This window comes from Manacus vitellinus, unplaced genomic scaffold, assembly GCF_001715985.3.
Source record: "Manacus vitellinus isolate BGI_N305 unplaced genomic scaffold, ASM171598v3 scaffold_5_pilon, whole genome shotgun sequence".
Taxonomy (NCBI): Eukaryota; Metazoa; Chordata; class Aves; order Passeriformes; family Pipridae; genus Manacus; species Manacus vitellinus.
In genome coordinates this window covers 24,058,391-24,080,630 of record NW_021940682.1, presented here as the reverse complement: position 1 = coordinate 24,080,630, position 22,240 = coordinate 24,058,391, and the positions used below count along the sequence as shown (strand labels likewise).

The 22,240-nt window shown below is 37.0% G+C and overlaps 1 protein-coding gene across 6 annotated transcripts in view; it reads right to left on the bottom strand.

Moving 5' to 3' along the window:
* ATP2B1 (ATPase plasma membrane Ca2+ transporting 1) overlaps positions 1–20,333 on the bottom strand; it is a 34,477-nt gene extending 14,144 nt beyond the window's left edge. For 4 of the 6 annotated variants that reach the window (XM_018080381.2, XM_018080384.2, XM_018080382.3 and 1 more), the window contains exons 1-11: positions 19,898–20,332; positions 14,568–14,765; positions 13,462–13,716; positions 13,256–13,381; positions 12,744–12,887; positions 9,961–9,999; positions 9,476–9,637; positions 7,914–8,128; positions 6,506–6,748; positions 3,879–4,120; positions 126–363 (exon numbers count right to left, since the gene is read on the bottom strand). In XM_018080381.2, coding sequence (XP_017935870.1) covers positions 126–363; positions 3,879–4,120; positions 6,506–6,748; positions 7,914–8,128; positions 9,476–9,637; positions 9,961–9,999; positions 12,744–12,887; positions 13,256–13,381; positions 13,462–13,716; positions 14,568–14,765; positions 19,898–20,102 — 2,067 coding nt within the window. In that variant the 5' untranslated portion in view covers positions 20,103–20,332. Of the gene's footprint in view, positions 1–125; positions 364–3,878; positions 4,121–6,505; positions 6,749–7,913; positions 8,129–9,475; positions 9,638–9,960; positions 10,000–12,743; positions 12,888–13,255; positions 13,382–13,461; positions 13,717–14,567; positions 14,766–19,897 lie in introns of all 6 variants that reach the window. The other 2 variants (XM_018080383.2, XM_008934664.3) reach the window with 1 other exon arrangement.
* Between the last annotated feature and the right edge of the window lie 1,907 nt (positions 20,334–22,240).

Sequence of the window (22,240 nt, the reverse complement as noted above, 5' to 3'; positions counted from 1 at the left end):
TTAGATTTTCATTTATTAACTATGCTTAAGGCATACAATAGCAGTTTATTTTCTTGTACTCTCCGCATGATGAAAAACATGAATCTCTTGTAACAGAACTACTCCAGCTTAGTTAGTGACCCTACCTCAGGTCGCACAGGATCTTCAATCCCAACAACAGCAATGCATGTCAGACCAGTAACAATATCATTTTCGTTGTCCCACTCTGGCTCAGGTTCCCCTGCTGGGAAGTCTCTGAATGCCAGGCAGATGGTTCTGAGACCTTCAGAAGCCATTGGCTCAATTACAGTTTTCACAATATCATCGCGGTCCCTAGGTCTAAATACCTTTGGTTCTCCATTAGCACTCAGTATTTTGAAGCACCTGGAAATAAAGATTTAAAGAGTTATCAAATTTTAACCAGAAGTTCAGCCTATTCAATGGCTTATTACTCAAGTCCAGTAAGTCTCCATAAGCTTTGTTTTCATTAAGACACACACACACACAAAAAAAAAAAAGCCAGTAGTGGCATCTGTAAGGTAATCTTCATACGCACGTAATTTCTTCCCAAATGCAAAACGTACTTTCTGTAGAAAGTGAACTGAGCCAGTCATCCTAGGATGAAAGTAAAGCTAATGACTTTAGGATACAAACATTAGTTACCTCCCAGAAGTATCCACTTCTGTATTGCATATAAACAGAGCGGTGTTTGCGCTGGTTGAGTCAGGCAATCCAGTTCAACAAAATAATCTCACCTTGTTAACAGCTATGCAAGTCTCAGAAGTACAGCACGATTCTAGAACATGCACATGCTGCTTAACAGCTGTAAACACTAAACTTACAACACTAAAAGCAAACTCTGGTACTGCTAACCTTTAAGAGTAGAAAGGTTTGCACCCCTCCTCCCCCGTTTAAATTCAGAATTCAGAAAGCATCTGGTATATGTGGTAATGTGAAATATTAAATTAAAAACAAATACTTAAACTGATTTAAATGTTTGTATAAGAGACTAGATTTAACACTATAGACTCTAGCATTTCAGCACATGTTCTTTAAGTTACGTTTCTTCATGCCAAAGATGCCATTGCTTTCATAGACAGCATATATACTTTATCTATATTGGTGCCATGAATATAACACTATCAAATATTTTGAACAAGAAAATTAGTCTTGTTCATGTGCCCTTTGCAAAGTTTTGCCATAAAGCAACACCATACATATTTGTTTTACAAATTAGTACAAATGTAGCACCAAACAAAAAAAAGTTCAGACCTGGCAGATCTGCCAAGATGACTACAATTACATTTAAGTGTTTAAGTCCAAGGAGTTAGGGAATTCCCTAGAATGTTTCCACCTCATACAGAAAATTAAAATGAAGCAGTCCCTTAGAGTTTTAAAATATCCATCATAACTGAAATTTGAAGTCCATCTGAATTTCCTGATTTTCGTTATCTGTTCAAATGTAGTGGTCCTGAAACCTTACATCAGGTGTAATTATGAGACAAAGCCCCCAAAACTCAGGCTGCTAGAAGAAACACGGGCATATTCAACATAAGAATGATTTTAAGTGGAAGGCTGAGCCAGAAGCACCCATTGATTACTGCTATGTTCACCTGAATCACATCCTCACTATAAACTCCATGTGCCACAAATTCTTCTGGTCTGGTAAGATGCCTTCAGTTCTTGGCTTTCTAAGAAGGAAGTGGTTTTGTTCAGAAAAAAACTTTCTTGGGCCAAATTTTTCTTCAGTAGGTGTCTGGCTTAGTTTTTAGAAAACTATTATCTGATGTTACAGGTTGAGATGGAGACAGAGGTGTCTTTGTGTCTTCAGATCATGTAGAAATGAGCAATTAGGCCCTAACTAGCACAGCATTTACAGAAACAGGTGCCAATAGTAGTCTAGTAGTTCAGTAGTTAACTAAACTTAAGCATCTAGTGAAACCTTTTGCAGAATCAGAGGCTTAAGTAAACAGTTTTATATCAGAGAATTACTGTTCATTAGCTATGTGAAAAAGCAGCCATAAACTGGATATGTTGGAGTGAAAGTTTGGAAGTCGTACAAAGAATGGCTGAGGACATTCCTTTTGTTCAGCCTGGGGAAGAGAGGAGAGCCTTCATCATGGTCTACAGTTTCCCCCATGGGAAACCGGAAGGGCAGTGGTGACTAGTGACAGGACCCGAGAAAATGGCCTGAAGCTGAGTCAGGGGAGGTTTAGGTTGGATATCAGAAAAAGGTTTTTCACCCAGAGAGTGGTTAGGCACTGCAACAGGCTGCCCAAGGAAGTGGTCACAGCACCAAACCTGCCCAATAAGCATTTGGACAATATTCTTAAGCACATGGTGTAATTCTTAGGGTTGTCCTGTGAGGGGACAGGAGTTGGATGATCCTTGTGGGTCTCTTCCAACTCAGGATATTCTATGAAATATTTGACTTCATGTTAAGGAAAGAAAAAAGAAAAGTGCTCTACTTGAAAGAATTTCTGCATTTCTTCTACTCTTATTAGTAACTCATTTACATCTTATAAATGCTCATGTTTAAGTTTCAGTGTTCAAGAACAGTCATACTTGTTATAATAAAGATGGAGCAGCACAATTGACAAACCAGGCTACAAGCACCGCATAGCAAGTGGCTTATGATGACAAGACTTTTTCCTATTTGATACATACTCTGAAGTAGTTTGGATACTATTCCAATAGTATTCAAATCAGTCTAGGTTTTCTTGTTCTTTGACAAATGCCCTTATTATTTATTTTTTAACTCAGTTATGAAGTTCAGTGGGCCACATGAGTCTGGGATGAATGACATCTAGCAACTTCTACAGTTCAACTGTTCAATATAATAACTTACAAAATAGTTCTGAAGGTAGAAGTAATGCAAATATAGGCACGCTTATTCACCAATGAGATCTGGTTTAAAACCTAGCTATGCAAAAAATGCATGGACTTTTAAGTTCCACATCAAAAGGAACAAGAGTCCTTTCCAGATTGACATTTTATTCTAAGCACTAATTTGAGGAGAAGGAAGAATTAATCTTTTCTCTTAAGTGCATTACAACTTTCCTAGATAAAGATTTGGAGAGTTACTAGCAAGCAAAAAGGTACATTGAACTGATTAACATAATCAATGTGCTACTCAGACTAGAAATAGTTCGACCTTAGAACCAAAACCAGCCTCCTTACAAACTGCTGTTCCTAGAGACATGAGGCATACATGTTTGATGTCTCTCTTTACCTAGTTAGGAGTTACCACAGCTGCCTTCACATCTATACAGGTTTGTCTCAGTGCTGTCTAATCACTCACTAAGTCTAATCTCATTCTAATAAATCCTCCATAGATGGGCAGATGGATAAGGAAGCAATTTGCTTTGTCACATTAAAGCCCCTCAAGTTTCTTCATTCATGTTCAACCTCCCATTAAAATTATCAACTTGGACATCAACTTGCACAGTCTAACTAACAGTATGCTAGAAGTAATCACTGTTCAAAGGTACAAGTCCTTCCTGGAATTTAGGACTGTTAGAATCAGCTGTTGGGACTTTACTGGAAGACAGGTGAGCATTTTGACCAGTCACACCTAAAAGTAAAATAGGTTAACAAAAGAATAGATCAATTCATAGATGCTATCAGAGAAGAGTTTACAAGTTCCAATTAATCACCACCAGGGGTTTTGAAGTGCTAATTGCCCACCTTACTGTAGCAAGTCAAACAATCCAAGGAGACAAGCTATGATGCTGGCTGCAACCCTAAGGGTATAGGACTGCTGCACTTGTTTGTGATTAGGGAGATAAATATTTCACAGACTATGGTACAATGTTATTTAGCACGTCAGGTCAGTCTCCTCACCTATCACAACATTTAGCCAAATTTAAGTGCTGAATCACAGTAGTAGTTGTTCTTACTTTTTAAGAACTATCTCAGAGGCACCTTTACTGAATATCCGGAAACTGCCATCAGAATTTTTTAACACAGTACTCATAGATTTTCTAACAGAGTTGAAGGTGTACACTTTGTACAAATCCTCTTCTGGTATCTCATTTCTTACGTCCTGATAATCACGTTTTAAATCCAAGAGCAATCCCAGCAAGGCACATTCAGTTTTATTTCCAACATGACGTGGTAGGCCACCTTCTTTTTCAGGAGGCTGTGAGAAGAACAAGAGCCATCATTGAATAGGAAGTTAACTTATAAACCACTGAAGCACAGGATTCAGAAAACAAGGAAGGCCAAGTTTAGCTCTGGGATGGGGAAGTTTTACTTTTTCAATGATTACTTTATAAATTTCTACGAGTCATGATCCAAAGTTGTACTGCTGCTTTTTTAAAAGTAACTTCCATACCTGTTTAGGATCCTTCACTCTGTTTCTCAGAAACAAAAATCACCCATTAAATTTGTATCAATCAACACAATCTTTCTAAAAGGCATTTTCTATTACTTGAAATACTTATCAGATCAACTGTAGGCCCTGAACAATTATTTTCGATTCTAAAAATACAGGTAAGTTCACATGAACTGATTTAAGCAAGCTAAATTGCATTATTTCTGCTAAATTAAAGTATCCTCTCCTGTAATAATTCTTCCTCAATGACTTAGACTACGATCACATCACCGGTTAGCCTTCTTCTGAACAAACTAAGTCTTTAAGCTTCTTAAGTCTCACTACAAGTTCTGTTTTCCAGGCCATGGCCTACTTAACTGGAAAGAGTTCAGAATCAAGTTTCCAACCCTTTAATACCAGAACAAGTTTCTTATCTCAACAATGTGGGATATGCACATACTAGTCCTATAAGTAAAGGAGTATTTCTTTTGAGATATTTGAGCTTATATAGCTATAACACTGCAGTGTAGTTTGCAGCAAAAAGGGAGAAGTGCTTACTCATAGGCAGCTAGAGCTGAACTATATTAATTGTAAGCCAGTGATCCATTTGCATTGTTCAGAGCTGCAAGATTTTGAATTTGGCAATACTGAATACTTGCACTTTCAAAATGTTCACTATAACATGCAGTTTAAAGTGTCCAGTTCTGGGCTCCCCAGTATGAGAGGTATCAACATCCAGGCACAAGTACACCCATGGCACACAAAGATAATACAGGGAGGGACTAGAGCACCTGGCATATGAGGAGAACCTGAAAGGGCCAAGACTGTTCAGTCTGAAGAAGACTATGGGGAAGAAACGTATGAGAATGTATTAAATGCCTGAATAAGGCAGGTGGGTGGAACAATGTAAAGACAGCCAAGCTAGACTTCCTAGTAATGCCCAGTGAGAGGACAACAGGCAATGGGTACAAACCGAAGCTCTTGAAATTCCATTTTAACATATGGAAATACTTTTTTACTCTAAGGGTAGTCAAATACTTGACCAGGCTGCCCAAAGATTGCAGAGTCTCCATCCTTTGAGATTCTTAGAGCCTGACTAGGCATAGCCCTGAGCAACATGCCCTGGCTGATCCTGCTTTGATCAGGGGCACTGGGACAGAGGATCTCAAGCAGTCTCTTTTAGCCCTCTCTGATTTTGTAAAGCAGACTAACTCTGACCGCATTGGACATAATTTGGTTAAAATGATAGCAGGAAGGGACTCGGTCAATTTACATGCAGCTACCTTTTTTTTTTTTTCCCTGGCTTTAGAAAACAGACTGTGAAACTCTTCACATGCTATAAACTCATCAGTAGTATTTCCATCTTGTTTCAGAAAAATCAGTGCTGTTAAACTTGACTTGCTATCTCAAGTACAGCTATTGAGGAAATTCTTACAGAAGTACCATTTTTATTGGCTGAAAAGCAGCTTTTGGACGGAGTTTTTGCTGCAGTTTGTATACAAAGCATTTATAGTGGAGGCTTCTACTAAATCTTGAAGTACTAATTTATTTACTAAATCCTAATTACTACTTTTACTTTTTATTGCCTTAAAAAATGTTAGGTAATGCATTGGAATATTTACAGCAATGAAGCTATGTTCAGAGTTTTAGAAAATAATGCACGCAAAAATGCTAAATAGTCCAGTATTTAAATTTCAAAGATTTTCAAAAATTTTTTTAAATTTCAAAATATTTTGCAAGTCTCAAGATTTGAGCAAATATAGTACAATTCTAAAGCCTACAAACTTATAGAATGGTATCTGGAAAAAAAAAAGTCCATGTAGATCCTCAGCTATACTTACTTTTTTTCATTACAGTCTGCTTAATGTTGTACTACGCTTATATATTTATTTTGAAGTAGCACTCAAATCCAGCCAAGACGCTCTTCAAGTAAGGTAAAGAGTCTCATTTATAAAAACAAACTTAGACACAACTGTGAACTTAGGGGAAGTTATCTTCCTGAGATTGTATCTTTGAATTACCAATTGCAACTGAAATAAGCTATTTTTCTTCCATTTAGTCTCAAATGAAGAGTTCAGAAATTTACAGCAGGTACAAAACACCTTATGCTGCATTGTGCCACAACTTAACTGCCTACCACATGGCCCCCAGACAATTTGCATCTTTTGAGGAAGTTTAGTTATCTTGACTGGAATGAAGAAATCCACTTACCAGTATTTTGGAAGTATAAGCACAATTAACAGAAATTCCTGTCACAAGGTAAGCCATGGTTTTCTCTGGAATAGCTTCTGGTTCTGGAATTTTTTTATAATGTTTTTCATTGATGTAGGCTTGGACCACTGTCATTCTGTTCATGGTCAATGTTCCTGTTTTATCTGAGCAAATCGCTGTTGCATTGCCCATTGTTTCACATGCATCCAGATGTCTCACCAAGTTATTATCTTTCATCATTTTCTAAGGAAATAAAAGCAGTTAGCAGCGATTCATAACCATTACTTCACACTTCAGAAATTCTCATTTAAGAAGTCCAGTCTTACACAGCAGTTTCAGAAAACACTCAGTAAGTTATCTGGCATCTTTCAGAGGAAGAATTTGCAGCTGTCACATTCACTACAGATTCCTTTAAGTCTATTATGTCACAGTAAACTTCATTTTGAACAAAGTACATAAAGACAGTCTTAATCTCACGTATCTGCATGTCACACGGACTACTGATACTATTCCAACTGTTACGAGCAAATAGTTTATGATGACATTTAGAAAGAGAGGTAAAGTTTGAGCTTTACCAGATACAATGTTTAAAAAGTCTTTCTGCTTACAAGAAAGATCAAATAAGCTGTGTTAGACTTACATGAACCACAGATAATACAGACTACCAAGATACTAGGTTCAGACTTAAACCAAAGTACAAACCGGGAGCCTAATGTTTCAACTAAAACAGTGAGGACTACACAAGTTTCATAGGTTAAATATTGCTTTAAATTCTTAACTTAACAGGCTTGTATAGTATTTTCTGTTCCAAGAGGCAGATTAAGTTCAAGTGATACAACAAGGCCACTACTAGTCAGTGATATAAGTTAAGTTTTAGGACATACCCTAAGAACTGATTGTCTTTATAATTAGATTTTCAAATAAATAGTCTCAGCATGCTGAAACAGTAAGAAAATTAAGAAAACAAAGAGCTTAAGTTAAAAAACATGCTGTATAATAAACAGAAAGCTAAGTGGTTTACAGTATTCCATCTTCACGGAGAATCAATCTGGAAGCTTTTGTAGCAGCTGCTTAACAGTTCAGCTAGGTAGAAGTTCAAGCTTATAGAAGAATGTTATTTGCAAACTCTTAAACATCTATTTATTGTAAATAAATGGTACAATGCTATGTACTGAACCCATTCATCTTTAGCTGGTGACAACAGGCTGGCAATCCTCACTGTTCAAGTTAGCCTGTATTCAGAGATGAGGAAAAGTACTGCAGTAGAATTCTTTGTAGTTTATGGCAACAAGAAAAGCTTCTTCCCAGTCTATTATATCTGTGTGATGCAGCATAAGTCAGTTTAGATTTAAGAGCTGATGAATACACCGATCTACCTTTAATATCTATTCCCCCTCTATCCACTTACCTTAACAGAGTAAGCCAGAGATATAGTGACTGCAAGTGGAAGACCTTCTGGTACTGCCACTACCAAGACTGTAACTCCAATAATGAAGAACTTCACAAAATACTGAATATAAATTGGTGTACATTCAGCAAGCCAAGGTCTCTTCTGAACCCAGAAGGTATCAATTACAAAATATAACACAAGGATAATGACTGTGATTGCAGACATCAACAAACCTTGTTAAAAAGAGAATAAAAAGTTTTCAGAAATTAACTCAAATATTTGGCAAGACAGACTAGGTAAGTCAAGTACAAAATACTTCTACCTTTATAGAAGCTAGTTTATAACTAAGATTTTAAACAGCCAAGTCAAAACATTGAGGTAGTTCTCATGGATGTTCCAACTTCCAAAGCATGTATTTCCTCATGCATTTCACCTAGCAATTTCTAAAATAATTTTTTCTTCCATTTAATTGAAAAGCATACAGCTAATTATGAGCAGGATACATAAAGTCAATTGACTAAGCAGACATAAGAAGTGAAAAAATTCAGCAGGCCTTCAATGATTGTACTGCTAATTGATTCAGAAGAGTGCTTCAGTGCATGCACTGTCTCAAAGCAGCAGGATAGAAAAATCCATACATGAAGTATATGGGTATTAAGGGTACATGGGTAATTACAATGGGTCAAAAGGTACATAAAGGAAAACAAGAGCTTTTGAAATATATGAAAAAAACACATTTGACAAGAACAGTAGTTTATACTAAACATACCATGGAAGCTTTATTCACCATTTGTTAGTACAAGTTCCTCTGAAAAATTAACATTGCTATACATAACTATGGAGTGCTACAGCTGTAAGTTTAATTGCTTCGTCCACAGACTGTAGCAGTTTAATGACACAGATGCTGAAGTCAGCCCTTCTTGAGGTTCTAGAAGTTGCTTCTGGCCTGAATCATTCAATAATTCTACTGAACAAAAATAAATCCTGAAATATTTGAATTAAACCACCACACACTAGATAATATAGCCTAAAATTTACACTGAACTTCACTGTTCTTTTAGTCTACTTTCAAGCAGCAACAATCTACTAAATATTTTGACAAGAAAGCTGAATATTATCTCATAGAAAAAAAAAGTTACATATCAGCAAGGCGTATGTTAAGTGGAAATTCCTAAGCCTCTGAAAGTACCAGAGATAACCTAGTTGACCCTACCACATTTCCTAGATTTCACTCAATCTGTAATTCTCTAGATACATTGCTAATTGCCATATCCTATCTAAAAAGATCACTCCTAACAGTTGTCTAATGTTATGAAGCTGGAATTTTCTCTCCTGGAAGCTGGCACTTGAAAGCCTGAATCTATTTAAATCAAGGAAAAATAAAAGCCATCCACATGACACAGTTTGAGAGGCCATAAGCATATTCAGGCAAACAGCATATTTCCATGCATTAGAACTTTGCACTTAAGGTAAGTAGCTAGCCCTGAGTGCTTTGATTATTTTATCTCCTCACAAACTATGCATGTTCAAACTTAATTCCAACATAGCATCAGCATAAGGAGGGTACTGAGACATCATACCTGCTTTGCCAATCTGAACTGCAAGCTTTGTGAGTTTGCCTTGGAGAACTGACTTTTCTTTCTTTGGCAAGTTTGCTTTCTTCTTGTCTTTCTCATCTCCATCCCCACCATCCTCACTCTTCAGTGGTTGCATTTCCATGGCTGCACCATCTTGAGCTTTAGCTAGAAGGTAGGAAAAAAAATTAGCCATTGAGGAGTCCCCCAAATCAGTGGTACTTAAAGAGTTTAACACCAGTACTGTGTATTCTTGTATCCAGACAGGCCATACTACATGTGAATGTTTAAAGAAGTGTATTGGGTGTAGGTGCTGGAATCCAAAGTTCAGTTAAGTATTTTTTTTGGGCAGTTTCACTTAATGCCATCCTTAGCATAAGCACTTTGGATCTATGGATTCAATATGTATTTTTACAGGAAAGTCTGTATTCATTACATACACACTCAGAAAATAGAGACTTGCAAGAAAGGATCAGAGAACCTGCGTTTACCTTTGTTACGGTTTTCAACAGCTCCATCTTGCTTTTTACCTGTCAGAGAGAGGAACAAGTTGTGTTTTAAATTGGCTGTGCAGAATTCATTTTAAAGTTTACGTTTATATATAATGACTACATTAATCTGCTGAAACAAGCAACTGCATTTAAAAAAAAAAGTAAAACGTAAGTCAGCTCAGAGAAACAGCTCTTATCAGTTTTTTGGACTTTACTTTTCCCATACAAAACTGCTGCAGTGTTAATCTACCATGGTTAAGTTTGCACAAATTACTGACACAGACACTTACTGCTTGTGAGGAAAGCTTTAAAAAGATTGTTGATACGTTTTTCTATGAAATATATTTGTTATATAAAAGTGATTCTGGTTGCCTCCATCTTACTCTGCTTTTCTAACACTTGCCACCAGTATCTGATTACTACTGCAAATGAACTGCAGGATCTCACTTCCAGAATCAGTGCTTTTTTTGTACAACATTGCAGAAGCTACCATAGTATAAAATATTTATAAATCTACAGCAAAGTTTAACAGAGGCATACCACTGGATTATTGATCTATGCTAACTCTATTTACATGAACATAATCTGTAAGCAAATATGATACATCACTATAAGACTAGCTTGAGTTCATAATAAAATATCACTCCTACCTGTGTTCAGAAACAGAGTTCAACAAGAGATCATAAAGAAGGACGACAAAATAATGAAAGAATTTAACAAGTGAAACATTAAAGGTAACTGGAAGACCAACACATCTTATGTTGTTTGGGGGGCTTGGCAAGTGACAAACTTTACTTCTAAGGCTAATTGAGGAACTTAGAACAAAACCCAGAAATTTTCAGTAGCTTTGATAACTCACCAAATTTTGGCCCTAGGTTATGTAGACTGAAATTTACAAGAGTACTCAGGTAGAAGAAAATCAAGTTATCAAGTGTGTGTGGCACGACATTTAACACCTCCATTACACTATTACTGTAGACACATAGTCTGATTTCTATAACTAAGATTTCCCCCCAAGCATTCCCTCAACAGCCGAGGAAAAAAAAATAGCATGTTCATTTTCTCCAGAAGATACCACTTCAGACTTCTAAAGAACTTGTCATTGTTTCCTAATTTAGTATTTTTTCCTTCCTAGGTACCCTCTCTCTCTTACAAGAGCAAAGTTCTACACTTGAGTTACTTGTAGCTCCTTGTTCATACATTATCTCCTTGTACATTTGCTTTCACTCTGCACCAAGCCATACACAGCCAACTAAATATAGTCCCTTTAATCTCCTTAACATTCACAGAGAGGCTAATTTAGTTTAACCTGAATTTTACCAAGGAGAATCTTATTATGCACCTAACTTAAGGGAAAGAGGAAGCTATCTATCTTGGGAGACAAAAAAAAAAACCCCTGCAAGCGTTGAGGCCTTAGGATACACCAAAACACCACTTGTCAAAGAGACTTCTGCTTATAGAATAATAAACACTGACAGAATATTAATAAAAACTATAATCCTCTCCATATCAGATGTAGCAGCCGGTACTGTCATTTGCTTCATCCCCTCTGTAAGGGGAAGAGCAAAGGATGTCAACTGTTTCACACTAATCCCCGGAAGTGTTGCAGGTCTTCACTATCATGCTTGAAACTCATTTAGAACTTTCAATTCTTCTTGAAACCATTTTTCTACCTTCTGAAGAAATTTACTACTTTTTACAATTCTGATCTTTCTAGAAACTTGAAAAGTATTTGTGTGTTAGGTCAAGACAAGAGTTCAATCCCAATTCTTGCACAGACCACACACTTGACTCCTTAGTTTGAAGACCCTTGAGATTCTTAATCACATTTCTGTATAATTTCCATTATTGTTTCATATTCCTTTGATGAAAAAGTATATTTTGATTTATATTTATGTTTTTTGGTTCTGCTGTCAAGAACCCTCAGACTCAGTCCCATCCAGTAGACTTCATAGCAGTTTCTTGAAAAATTTGTACCATTTGTACCAGTCCTGAACATGCCTTGTAAGCATTATTATCAAAACATTACTTAAAAACTTAACTTTTCTAAGCTTTGATTCTAAGGGTAAAGGCTACAGCTTAGATAAGTAACCTTATAATAAGGAAGACAGCCCACTCCACTCTTCACGGAAGGGCTCCAAAATACACTCAGTTATAAGCCCCTCATCCCTCCGAAAATAAGGATTAAAGAAAAGTGCCACCAGGGATTTGCCTCTGAGCATTCAAAACTTCACCTCTGGAAGAAAAGGAGCTGCAGGAGAAGCCATCTGCTCATCTTTTATTAAAATCAGTCTCATATATGCTTAAACTATCCACAGCAGTATAAAAGATACATTTTTCCCTTCAAGTGTCCCAGAAGAATGCCCTAAAAGGGGCATTTTCTATCCGTCAAATGCAGAACTAGATCCTTACTAGGTTGAATTATATAATAACCTGTTTGCCATAAACAAATATTTGCTATTAAACATGAATGTACTTTGAAGTTACAGAAGATGACGGTTTAACTATTTATAAATAGCATGGCTGGTTAGGAGTTGTAAACTTTCCAAGCTCTATTTGATCAATGAGATTTGAAGTTTAATTAAAAATCCATGCAACAAGAGTTCAAAGTAGCACTCTTAGGTCACTGGACTCGAGTTGGTCTTTTTTCCTGTGAAACCTACAGAAAGTATGAATTTTAAAAAATGATTTCTGGCTCCAGATAACTAAAAAGAAAGTTTTTATCTAGTAACATTCAAGAGTTCACCCCTCCTTCCCTAGGAATTTGAGATTATTATGCCTACTTTTCTTGTCCTTCTTCTCTTTTTCCTTCTCCTTCTCCTCTTCATCTCCTCCAGCCCCAAGTAAGGTGAAGATGATTCCAGTCTGAGAGTTAACACCTACAGCAGTTACCACCATTCTTCCAGAGCCTTCCATCACATGTGTACCTGAAAGATTAAATCAGGTTTTCCACCATGACTTCAGCAGTTATATGGCAGATCACATAAGTACTTTAAGGAAATAAGTAGTCAAACTTCACATTAACAAAATGAAAATGTGTATATACACCACTGTGCTCCTCTAAAGCTTTAATCGCCAAAGCTATCTGAAAAGGAAAATCATTAGCAGCTACACAAAATGTTTGTCAGTTTTAAGAGTCTGTTCCCTCTGACAGTTTTGTAGCAGTAACACTGGGTTGGGATACTTCTAGGAGTCAACAAGGTACAGTTCGCTAGATTTTAACCTCAACATTTTAAAAAACTAGTTTACCCTAGAAAAAAGCCACTTTCTTCAAGCATTGTCATATGCTACACACCTGATAGCAGCATAGGATCTCTGTCCAGTGATTTCTTAACATGATCAGATTCTCCAGTCAGTGAGCTTTCATCAATTTTGAGGTCATTTCCTTGAATGAGTACACCATCAGCTGGCAAAAGGTCACCTACAAAAGATCACTGGGTATGTTGACTGCTGTTCCTTTTTTAAAACTAAAAGAAAGTTCAACTTTAAAAATATGTTTACCATATTTCACTTGTGCAATATCTCCAACAATTATGTCAGCTACTGGTATTTGGATGACTTGACCACCTCTGATGACTGTGAATTTCTGTTCTTGTTCAATACGGCTCTGCAATCCCCGAAATTGTTTCTCCTTGCTCCAGTCATTGAAAGCTGTTACTAATACCACACAAACTACAGATAGGAGGATTGCTGCTCCTTCAATCCAACCTGCTTCAGATTCCTCCTCTTCTTCACCAACATTTACTGATCCACATACTGCAGAAAAGAGGTTTTAGATTTAACTAAGTCCAAATGGATAGTTATTTCAACAATAAAAAAAAATTGCCAAAACAAAGAAACTACTAATAGTTGCTAAACATTTTCTGTGCTAACCTTCTTCATGATTTTACCTTTATTTTCCATAAGGGTAACACATAAAGAAGCTAAAGAACCTGAAAGCTAGAGCAACGTGAGGAATTTAAACCACCCTGCTTATCTGAACACAAGAGAAGTCAATATAGAAAGTTACCTGTCCTTATTATCTTGTTAAGTGATGGCATAAGAATGCCAGACTAGTTAATCACCTTCTGCTTTCTTAACATATCCCACTTTGTCTTAACAAGTCAGATATCATTGCAAAAATTCAGTTCAATGAAGGCCGGATCCCTTTATTTTCTGTTTAGAAGCATAAATATATCTTCATTTCTTAAATTAGAAAGTTACCAGTGTCATATTGCAAATCAAGGAAAATTTAAGACTTGCTGACTCCTCAGAGAAAGCCCATGACTGCAAATTATAAATTTCTTAAATATTTGAGGCAAAGCTAAAAAAAACCCCACTTGCACAGAAACATTGCTGGATTTAAGAAAAGTCCTTGCTCCTGCTGCTTGCAATTTACCTCTGGCATTATTCTGGTCAGAATGATACCAGATCATGACCAGGGAAATCTCATGTAGCCCTTTTAAGGCAAGCTAGAGTTTTAGTAGTATGCTCTCAAATAAGGAACAATAAGCTGCTTTTCCACTGACTTACTGTCTCCCATCAGATTTACAGTACAGGCACACTGGACCAGGAAAGTCAATAGTACAATAAAGTAGATACCTACTTTTAAAAAAAAGTTTACTTACATGATTCATTTCCTCCTGGAGGCTGGTAAAAAGAAAGGCCCAAGGATACTACGGCTGCAATTTCTAATATAATTAATGTAACATCCTGTAGTGCTTCCCATACTAACTGAAGAAATGTTTTTGGCTTTTTAGGAGGTATAAAGTTCTTCCCAAAAACTGCTTCTCTCCTTTCTATATCTGCTGGATTTCCACTTAAACCTGTTTAACAATAAGACAAAGTTAGTTGACACTTTATGCATTTCTCCCTCCCACTAGAAGTGACTGATGTTTCCCATTCATGGAATCAAGTCCCACTCCATATTTCAGTAACAATACCAAAAAGCCATATCTCAAATATAATTATGTACGTATCACCTTTAAGTCAGTCACTTTAGAAAAACAGCTATATTTTATAATTCTCACCTTGCCAAAACAAAGTTGATGGTCTACCTGCTTAGTATGTCACTTAATATGACATAGTAACAGAGTAATAGTAACACTCATACCTTTGTTCAAAGTAAAAACGTTTGCAAGACAAGATCATTAGTAGTTACAACTATTGAGACTGAGTAGCACCATAAAGCTTTAGCAAGACCACAGCCTGTGAAGGTAGTACTGTTTCCCACTACAGGGATTCTGTATTAAGAGACAGCATCCTAGGATCCTAAAATTAATGAAACATTTATAATCACATATTATAATAATATACTATTATATTAGTGTATTTTTTATTATATAAAATACTATTAACAGTTGTTGAAGCTCTCCAGGCATCATGTGGAAAGAGGTAACTATTTTATGATGCTACTCCCACCTGGACAGTAGTTTTTTAGTCTTCTGAAGCTTCACTTTCTATCTTCTCTCACACAGAGAGAGCCTGTATTTACCACTGTGCAGGGTCTGTCACCTCAGTTCTGTACCTATCCTCTTTCTTATATAGCATACTTCTTTGAGTCCTCCTCTATCTCAATTCTTGTGCCAACCTTAAGAGACACTAGCAGGCAAGAGTAAGGGTCTTTCACTAAAGGGTACTGCATGCCAAGACCTTAAAAATAAAGGAATACCAAGAATATTCAGTGCAAGGTCATGCACTCAAGGTCTTCTGTAAGTACCCCTCCTGTTTACTCCTGTAACAGTTGTCTCACCCACCATTCAGAATGAAGCCACTGGCATATTTTTCAAAGCAAAATGGTCAAACATCCAGCCATGCTTTTCAGACCAAAGATCTCAATACTTCAACCATATTGCCCCCAAGATTATCAGTACCTGCTTAAAGACAACTATTCTCTTAGAAACAATTTTTTTAATAGTTAACCCAACTGCTTATTGATAAAGGCATTGCAAATGTACTAGGTAGTCAATAAGAACAGTAGCCACTGCAACTTGCTCTCAACAATAAGTGGCGTACTTAACACCTGTAATGGACATTTACTAGAATCATCACACGATATTTCAAGACATCACAAGATATTTCAAGGAGCGGGATTCAAAGATCCTTGTGGGTCCCTTCTAACTTGGTATATTCTGTGATTCTGTGAAGACACCTTGATAAGACTACTGAATTGCAAAACTCACTTTTAAAAGCTAACAACTGCTATGTAATCACTTAACTGAAAAGCAAAATATTATGGGCAGATCTTTTCAAAAGTGAAATGTATTAATCATACTCTTTGTGTGTATAATACATTAGATTTATTCTAACACTCTTCGATTCACCCTGCATTCATGCCTTTGAAGGTTTAATACAAAGGAACAATTGTCCTCATCAGCCATAACACTACACTTCTTGCAATTCAAGCTTTAAGGTGCATACTTTCAGCTCAAAGAGCACCACAAGACTATTTTCAAAATCAAGCTATATGTTACAGAGACTCAGGACAGCTTGGTCATTCCAAATGGCTGGGTCATGCTGTGATTTTGCAATAGATATCACTTCTCTATTCCTTTTAACATGGTAAAGTTTGGAAGATTATTTACATGGTGTCAGCAGCATCACTTTCCTCCTCCCTTTGCAGGGTACCACAGTGTAGAACATTGGAAATACAGCACGGGTCTATGAAGAATGAAAAGCATTTCTCAACAAGGCCATATAAGGTCTAGGCTACTATCAGAACCACTTAGCAAATGTTAGTAAGTCTAGCAAAGACAAAAATTATTTGTAATTTTAGTATACACCATAATACACCACGCACCATTAATGAACTTGGTGCATTTAACACACAGCTGGCAATTTCACAATTAACACTCTACAGTCCTGAGGTCAAAACTACTGCCATTATATTGTTCATTATGTGTCTTAACTACAGTAATTTATGCTATTTGAGGTCAAGTGTGAAAAATATTAGGCAAGGGACTCATGGCTGGGCTTCACGAACGAAGATTTGGGGAGGGCTCTACCCACGTTTGTTACAAGCGCGTTGGTGGCTGAAAAGGCCAATACGAGACAGGCATGTCTGGTTGTAAAAGGTACAGCAGAAAGACTCCTTAGGTGGTATATTCTGCAAGGCACGAATCTTTCTGCGTTGCCTTTTCTCCTCAAGGGTGATCCTGCGTGCTTTCTCAAAAGCATCAGCAGCGTTATAGATGGTGTAGGCAAGGGACTAGTTAATATACAATATTCATATACAGTTTTTATCAGAAATCTAGAAGTTACTAGACAATCAAAACTATGATGGTGGTTTATCTGTCCAGAATATAAGATGGGCTTTTGCCATTAAAGATATGTCAAACATTCATTTTGCACATTAGTATACATGTAAGCAGTAAAGTCTACTCAGTGTCCTTTTTTTAAGTAATACTGGTAAAGGACTGTTCCCATTTCTCATTTCAAATCAGATTGGTCTGACCCAAATTTTGTCTGAAAACAGATATTACATTATCAACAACTTCATAGTAACAAGATGAACTCATCCACTATGTAGCACATCAGAACTACCTGTATTTTTCCTATGAAGCCAGTAGTAATTGCGTAGTGGTCAGTGTTTCATATCATAAGGAAAGCATCTAATTAGGAAGAAGTGTCATAGGGCCTTGAAGATTACAAAGAGTTAGAACTAGTGTAACACAGTTCTAGTGTACACTAATATAACACGTAGCAGTTTTCTGCACAGATCTTGCCTAGATTTTTTTCCATTAGAAATGTCTCCCTTTCTATACTTACAACTTGAATTTGACAAAGTGAAGACCTAGTTCTACCTTTACAAGATCTCTCCAGTACTCTCCCTGAGAAATTTATAGCAGCTTACCTGACAGAGAGGCTGGTTCTCTAAAGATTCATGCAGTGATTCAGAGTCAAAATGATACCTCTGTAGAGGACACTGCTCTAACTCATCTTACTTAACCTTTTCGAAGCTAATTAACATATTCAACTGCTGAGGCCTCGGTGTGTTTATGAACTTCTCTCACACTTAAAAAGATGGTGCCCTTTTATCAAGCTAGTTGTTGTATTTAACTGATTGCAGCGTACATCTAAATGTCAAATCCTTTTGAAAGGGAAAGGCCTTGATCACGCAGTCCTTGGTACTGCCCAATCAATCTGCAGGAAAGGTCATCTAACCCTTTCTGGTTTTAGTACGCTGAGACTCATCATTCCCATGTGTCAACTTGTTTGTTACATTAAGAGACAAAGTGAAACCTGCAGTTTACAAGGTATTTGGTGCTTAGTGCATCATGACTATCTAAAATTGTATGCCCGCCTAGTAATAATGAACCTTAAACCTTGTAGATCACTGTAAAACAGGATTCAACTCTCGGTTAAACTCCTGATTATAGAAAACTATATCCCTTTCCACTGAGAAAGGAAACTGCCTTTCAGTATTATGCAGCAGGTCGACAGGGTAACAGGAGACTACTGGTCCTATCTAACGTGTTACACTGCTTGTACACTGCAGTGCTTCACACACATACTTCACAACTCCACCAATGCCAAGGAACAGAATTTTGCACTCCTTATATTTTACAAACTTCCTCATCCTGAAATTGGTCTACTCCCATTCACTGGTAGGTCAGCCATGTCAGCTGGCTACTTTCAGTTTGGTAAGAGAAACCCAGTTCATGTACTGATATAATTTCAGGAGTCTGGAAATCTGGTTTCAGAAGCAGACCAGGACAAAACATGCTAAATGCAAATGTACCCAGAGGTACCTTACGGCATTGGTAGGCTGTTCTTGGTCCAAGGAGACAAATCTTTCCATAGCATTTGTGAAGAACAGAAAGCAACGGCTCTCCAGGATTAAGACAGCAGGTATTTTACTGCCACCAACATGACAATACATTGGTTAAAAGCTATGTGAGTGCTTAAATGCAGAGACACCACAATCTGCTGACATCTTGATTTTGGTAATTCTCAATCACTCCTAACAGCAGGACTTCACAATAAGTTCCAGTTACTTTTAAGTACTTTTATCTATCTACAGTTTACTGTAGATATTACAGTTTAAATATTTTATGAAGTGTGACTTGCATTTTTCACAAGTTGACACTTAGAGCTTGGAAGAAAGTAGTAAGAGATGGCCAGGTCCTTAAGGAAAACTTCTGGAGGGTTCTCAGGAAGAAGACTTGATAAATTTATTTATTTATTTATTCACATTTGTACAGTCTGTCTTGGAGTAGTAACCCTAGAGAGCAAAAGCATCAGGTAGCCACACAACAGAAGGCTACTTCAGTCAAACACGGCAAAGACTTTAAAGATGCTTATTTCCAGAGAATAAGATTGTGTAATCACTTTGTAAACCTTCAACTAAGAGTGACAGTACATGTTAATGCTTAAAGCTGTATTGATAGTTATTTCGGACAGCTCAAATGAAATTTACAGAAATACTATAGATTTAAAAACTAGATCCTGCTATTAAGAACTCAGTGTAGCACAAATAGAAAACAGATGCCACCAGTTTTAAAAATTGTTGCAATAGGGAATGCAAGAACTAGGTGGCAACACCAAAGCATTAATAAGTCCTGCATTAGACTATTAAAACCTTGGCCTCTACAACAGCATGATCTGAATTGTGAACTATAGGTCATATGAGCTATTCACAAAATTTATGCTTTCACAATAAGTTGAACATCGCTATGTTGCATTGCTACTTCATATGTGGATGCCTACACCAATGAATTTTGTTCCAAAGTGCAACTTCACCACTAATACAGCATCTCACATGCATTTAGACCAATCGAAAAAAACTCTCACTTATTTATTACTGTGGAATACCTCTGCCTTAGAGGAATAAGAAGCAATATTTTCTTATGGTAACTAAAATACTTCTATAAACTTGGTTATATTAAAACAAGTAGTTTGCTGACTAAGGTTTTTCCTAAATGGAGTTTCCTCAATAATAGTGTTAAAATTGGCTTACCTTCATTTGGTGAAGTTTTCAACTTTGTGCAGATGCCATGTACATCTCCATAGCATTCCTGTATTTTATGCAGTGCATCTGCAGCTCGAAGTTCCATAAGAGAACGGAGCTCTGTAAGAGTAACTCCAAAATCTCCATGATTAGCTTCTTTTACAGCATTTTTTACACCACTATATGCAACCGAGTTGTTTGCCATGTCACCCATGATGCATGCAGTCTTTAGTGTAGACGATTTCCAGTAAGGAACAAGATTTCAACTTAAAATATTTCCAAAAGGAAAATAAATCCTTTGGGTATTAAGACAGTCAGGAGAGCAGACACATCACCCAAGTAAGAGATCCCATCTGGAGAGATCTTTGAGGTTGTCCCATGGCGCGTTCTGTTCCCCAAAACCAAAAGGCATGTACAATCTAGGGAAAGAATAAACACATATTCAGTTACATAACAGCTACACTGAAATACCTAAGACAACCCTACTCATTGTATTGAGGATACAGAACAAATTTCTTAATTTCCTATAATATTTTTAGTTTGCATTCAGCTGGCAAGAGTGACAAGGTATAAAATGGACATTTCCCATACCAAAACAACCTTGCATTATTTTATTTCCTTAAACCATTAACTTCTTAGAACAACTGCTGTCTTTAAGACTTGCATTTTCCTTGGCATGTCCATATAGTCCATCATCAAGAGGAAGCCTTTAAAATCACCTAAAATTAAATCCGTTTCCATGTAAATAAAGTTTGTAGCATCCACAACTGATATCACATAGGGTAAGAACATACTCAAGTTAAAAATCCCCAGTTTTCAATGAGGTTTTCACCTCATAGTTTGGGAAGAGCAAGCTTTTGTGTGTTCCCATTAATTCATTTGTGCAAACCTCAAGAAAAACCATTTCAACACTAAGCTAGCCCATGCAGTACTCTTGTATTATAAGTAGGATTATATCTTCAGGCAGACCTAAGTCTTAAAACATTTTCACATCCAGACAGTTTTAGCCTTGCTCCAGCCCATTTCATCCCAACTCAAGCTTCCCATAGTATCTGCATTTAGTTCTCTGAACAGAGTGGGAAATTGCATAATACCTGCCACCTTCCTAAAGAAGGGATAAGGAGACTGAGAGCAGTTCTTCTGTCTGATTATCAATGCACTGTAGCTGAGAAATTAACAATTACCCACAGGACTCTAAACTTGCACAGGCATTCTATATATAATTCCTGCTCGGCTGACACACCTTGCATGTACACATGTATCTACACAATAGTACAGTGGTACAGTGCACACACAAACTCTTCATGCCTATATAAAGATCTGCTGTGTGCCAAACACAGACATCTGATTGTGTAAGTCAGCTTTATCGACATAATGGTGCATGATGAGCACATGTAACAATATATTGCCCTGCAAAACATTATGAGTGACAGGTTCAGATGAACAATAACTCAGACACTTCCAGGTCAACAAGACTCTCAGGTGTCATATACCTAGCAAAGGGAAATAGTTACCACTGACTGCATTGCTTTATAAAGGCAAAGAGTCAAACAAAAAATTCCTAGCTATTGCCCTGCTGAGTTAGGGGACTGTTCAGCTGAACCACTGTGTCTATGTTAAGTCCAGGTATAAGCACCTAATTACCTGAAATTTAAGGCCTTGGTTCCAGGAACAACTCAGATCTCTGCTCTGGAAACAATCAGTTTCAGCTACAGTAAATCTACCATTTAAAGCACCGTATCACAGTACTTCATTTTCACTGAGGACAACCACTGATGCTGGAAGACCCTGAACTGATGTCCTCTGACTACAAGTGACTGTCTCGTCTCCAGCAGAACTAAAACTGCTCTTCTCTTCCCATCACAGGAGACTCTGAGAAAAGCACTGTCTATGGCCATTTTCCGAAGAGCGACAAAAAGGATAAAGCAACCCATATTAATACGCAAAAAACTTCAACATCCTATAACATCAAAGTAACTAATTTAAAAATTAATTTAAATCTTAATTGTTTTCTCTGTTAATTGCCAAAAAATATTACGACAGCTGAAGAGTCCATGATGATGGTGTTAACCTGCATGCTAGGATGTAGTTTTGATTAATACGTAGCTGACTCTAATGTGTCCTGTTAGAGTATCCTGCAAGTGAAGAAATTCATGCAAATCATGTATGAAAGATTTTTCTTTAAAGACGTACCACATTGTTATCTAATGCCCAAAAGCTGGATGCTGTTGGCCAGCTGGTAGCCTAGGAGGATTTATCAGCTGGCATCTGATCATAAGCTATGACAGTACAACAAGAAGCAGATCAGGCAAATGAGTTTGTATAGCTATGGAGAAGATGCTGCAGCTGCTA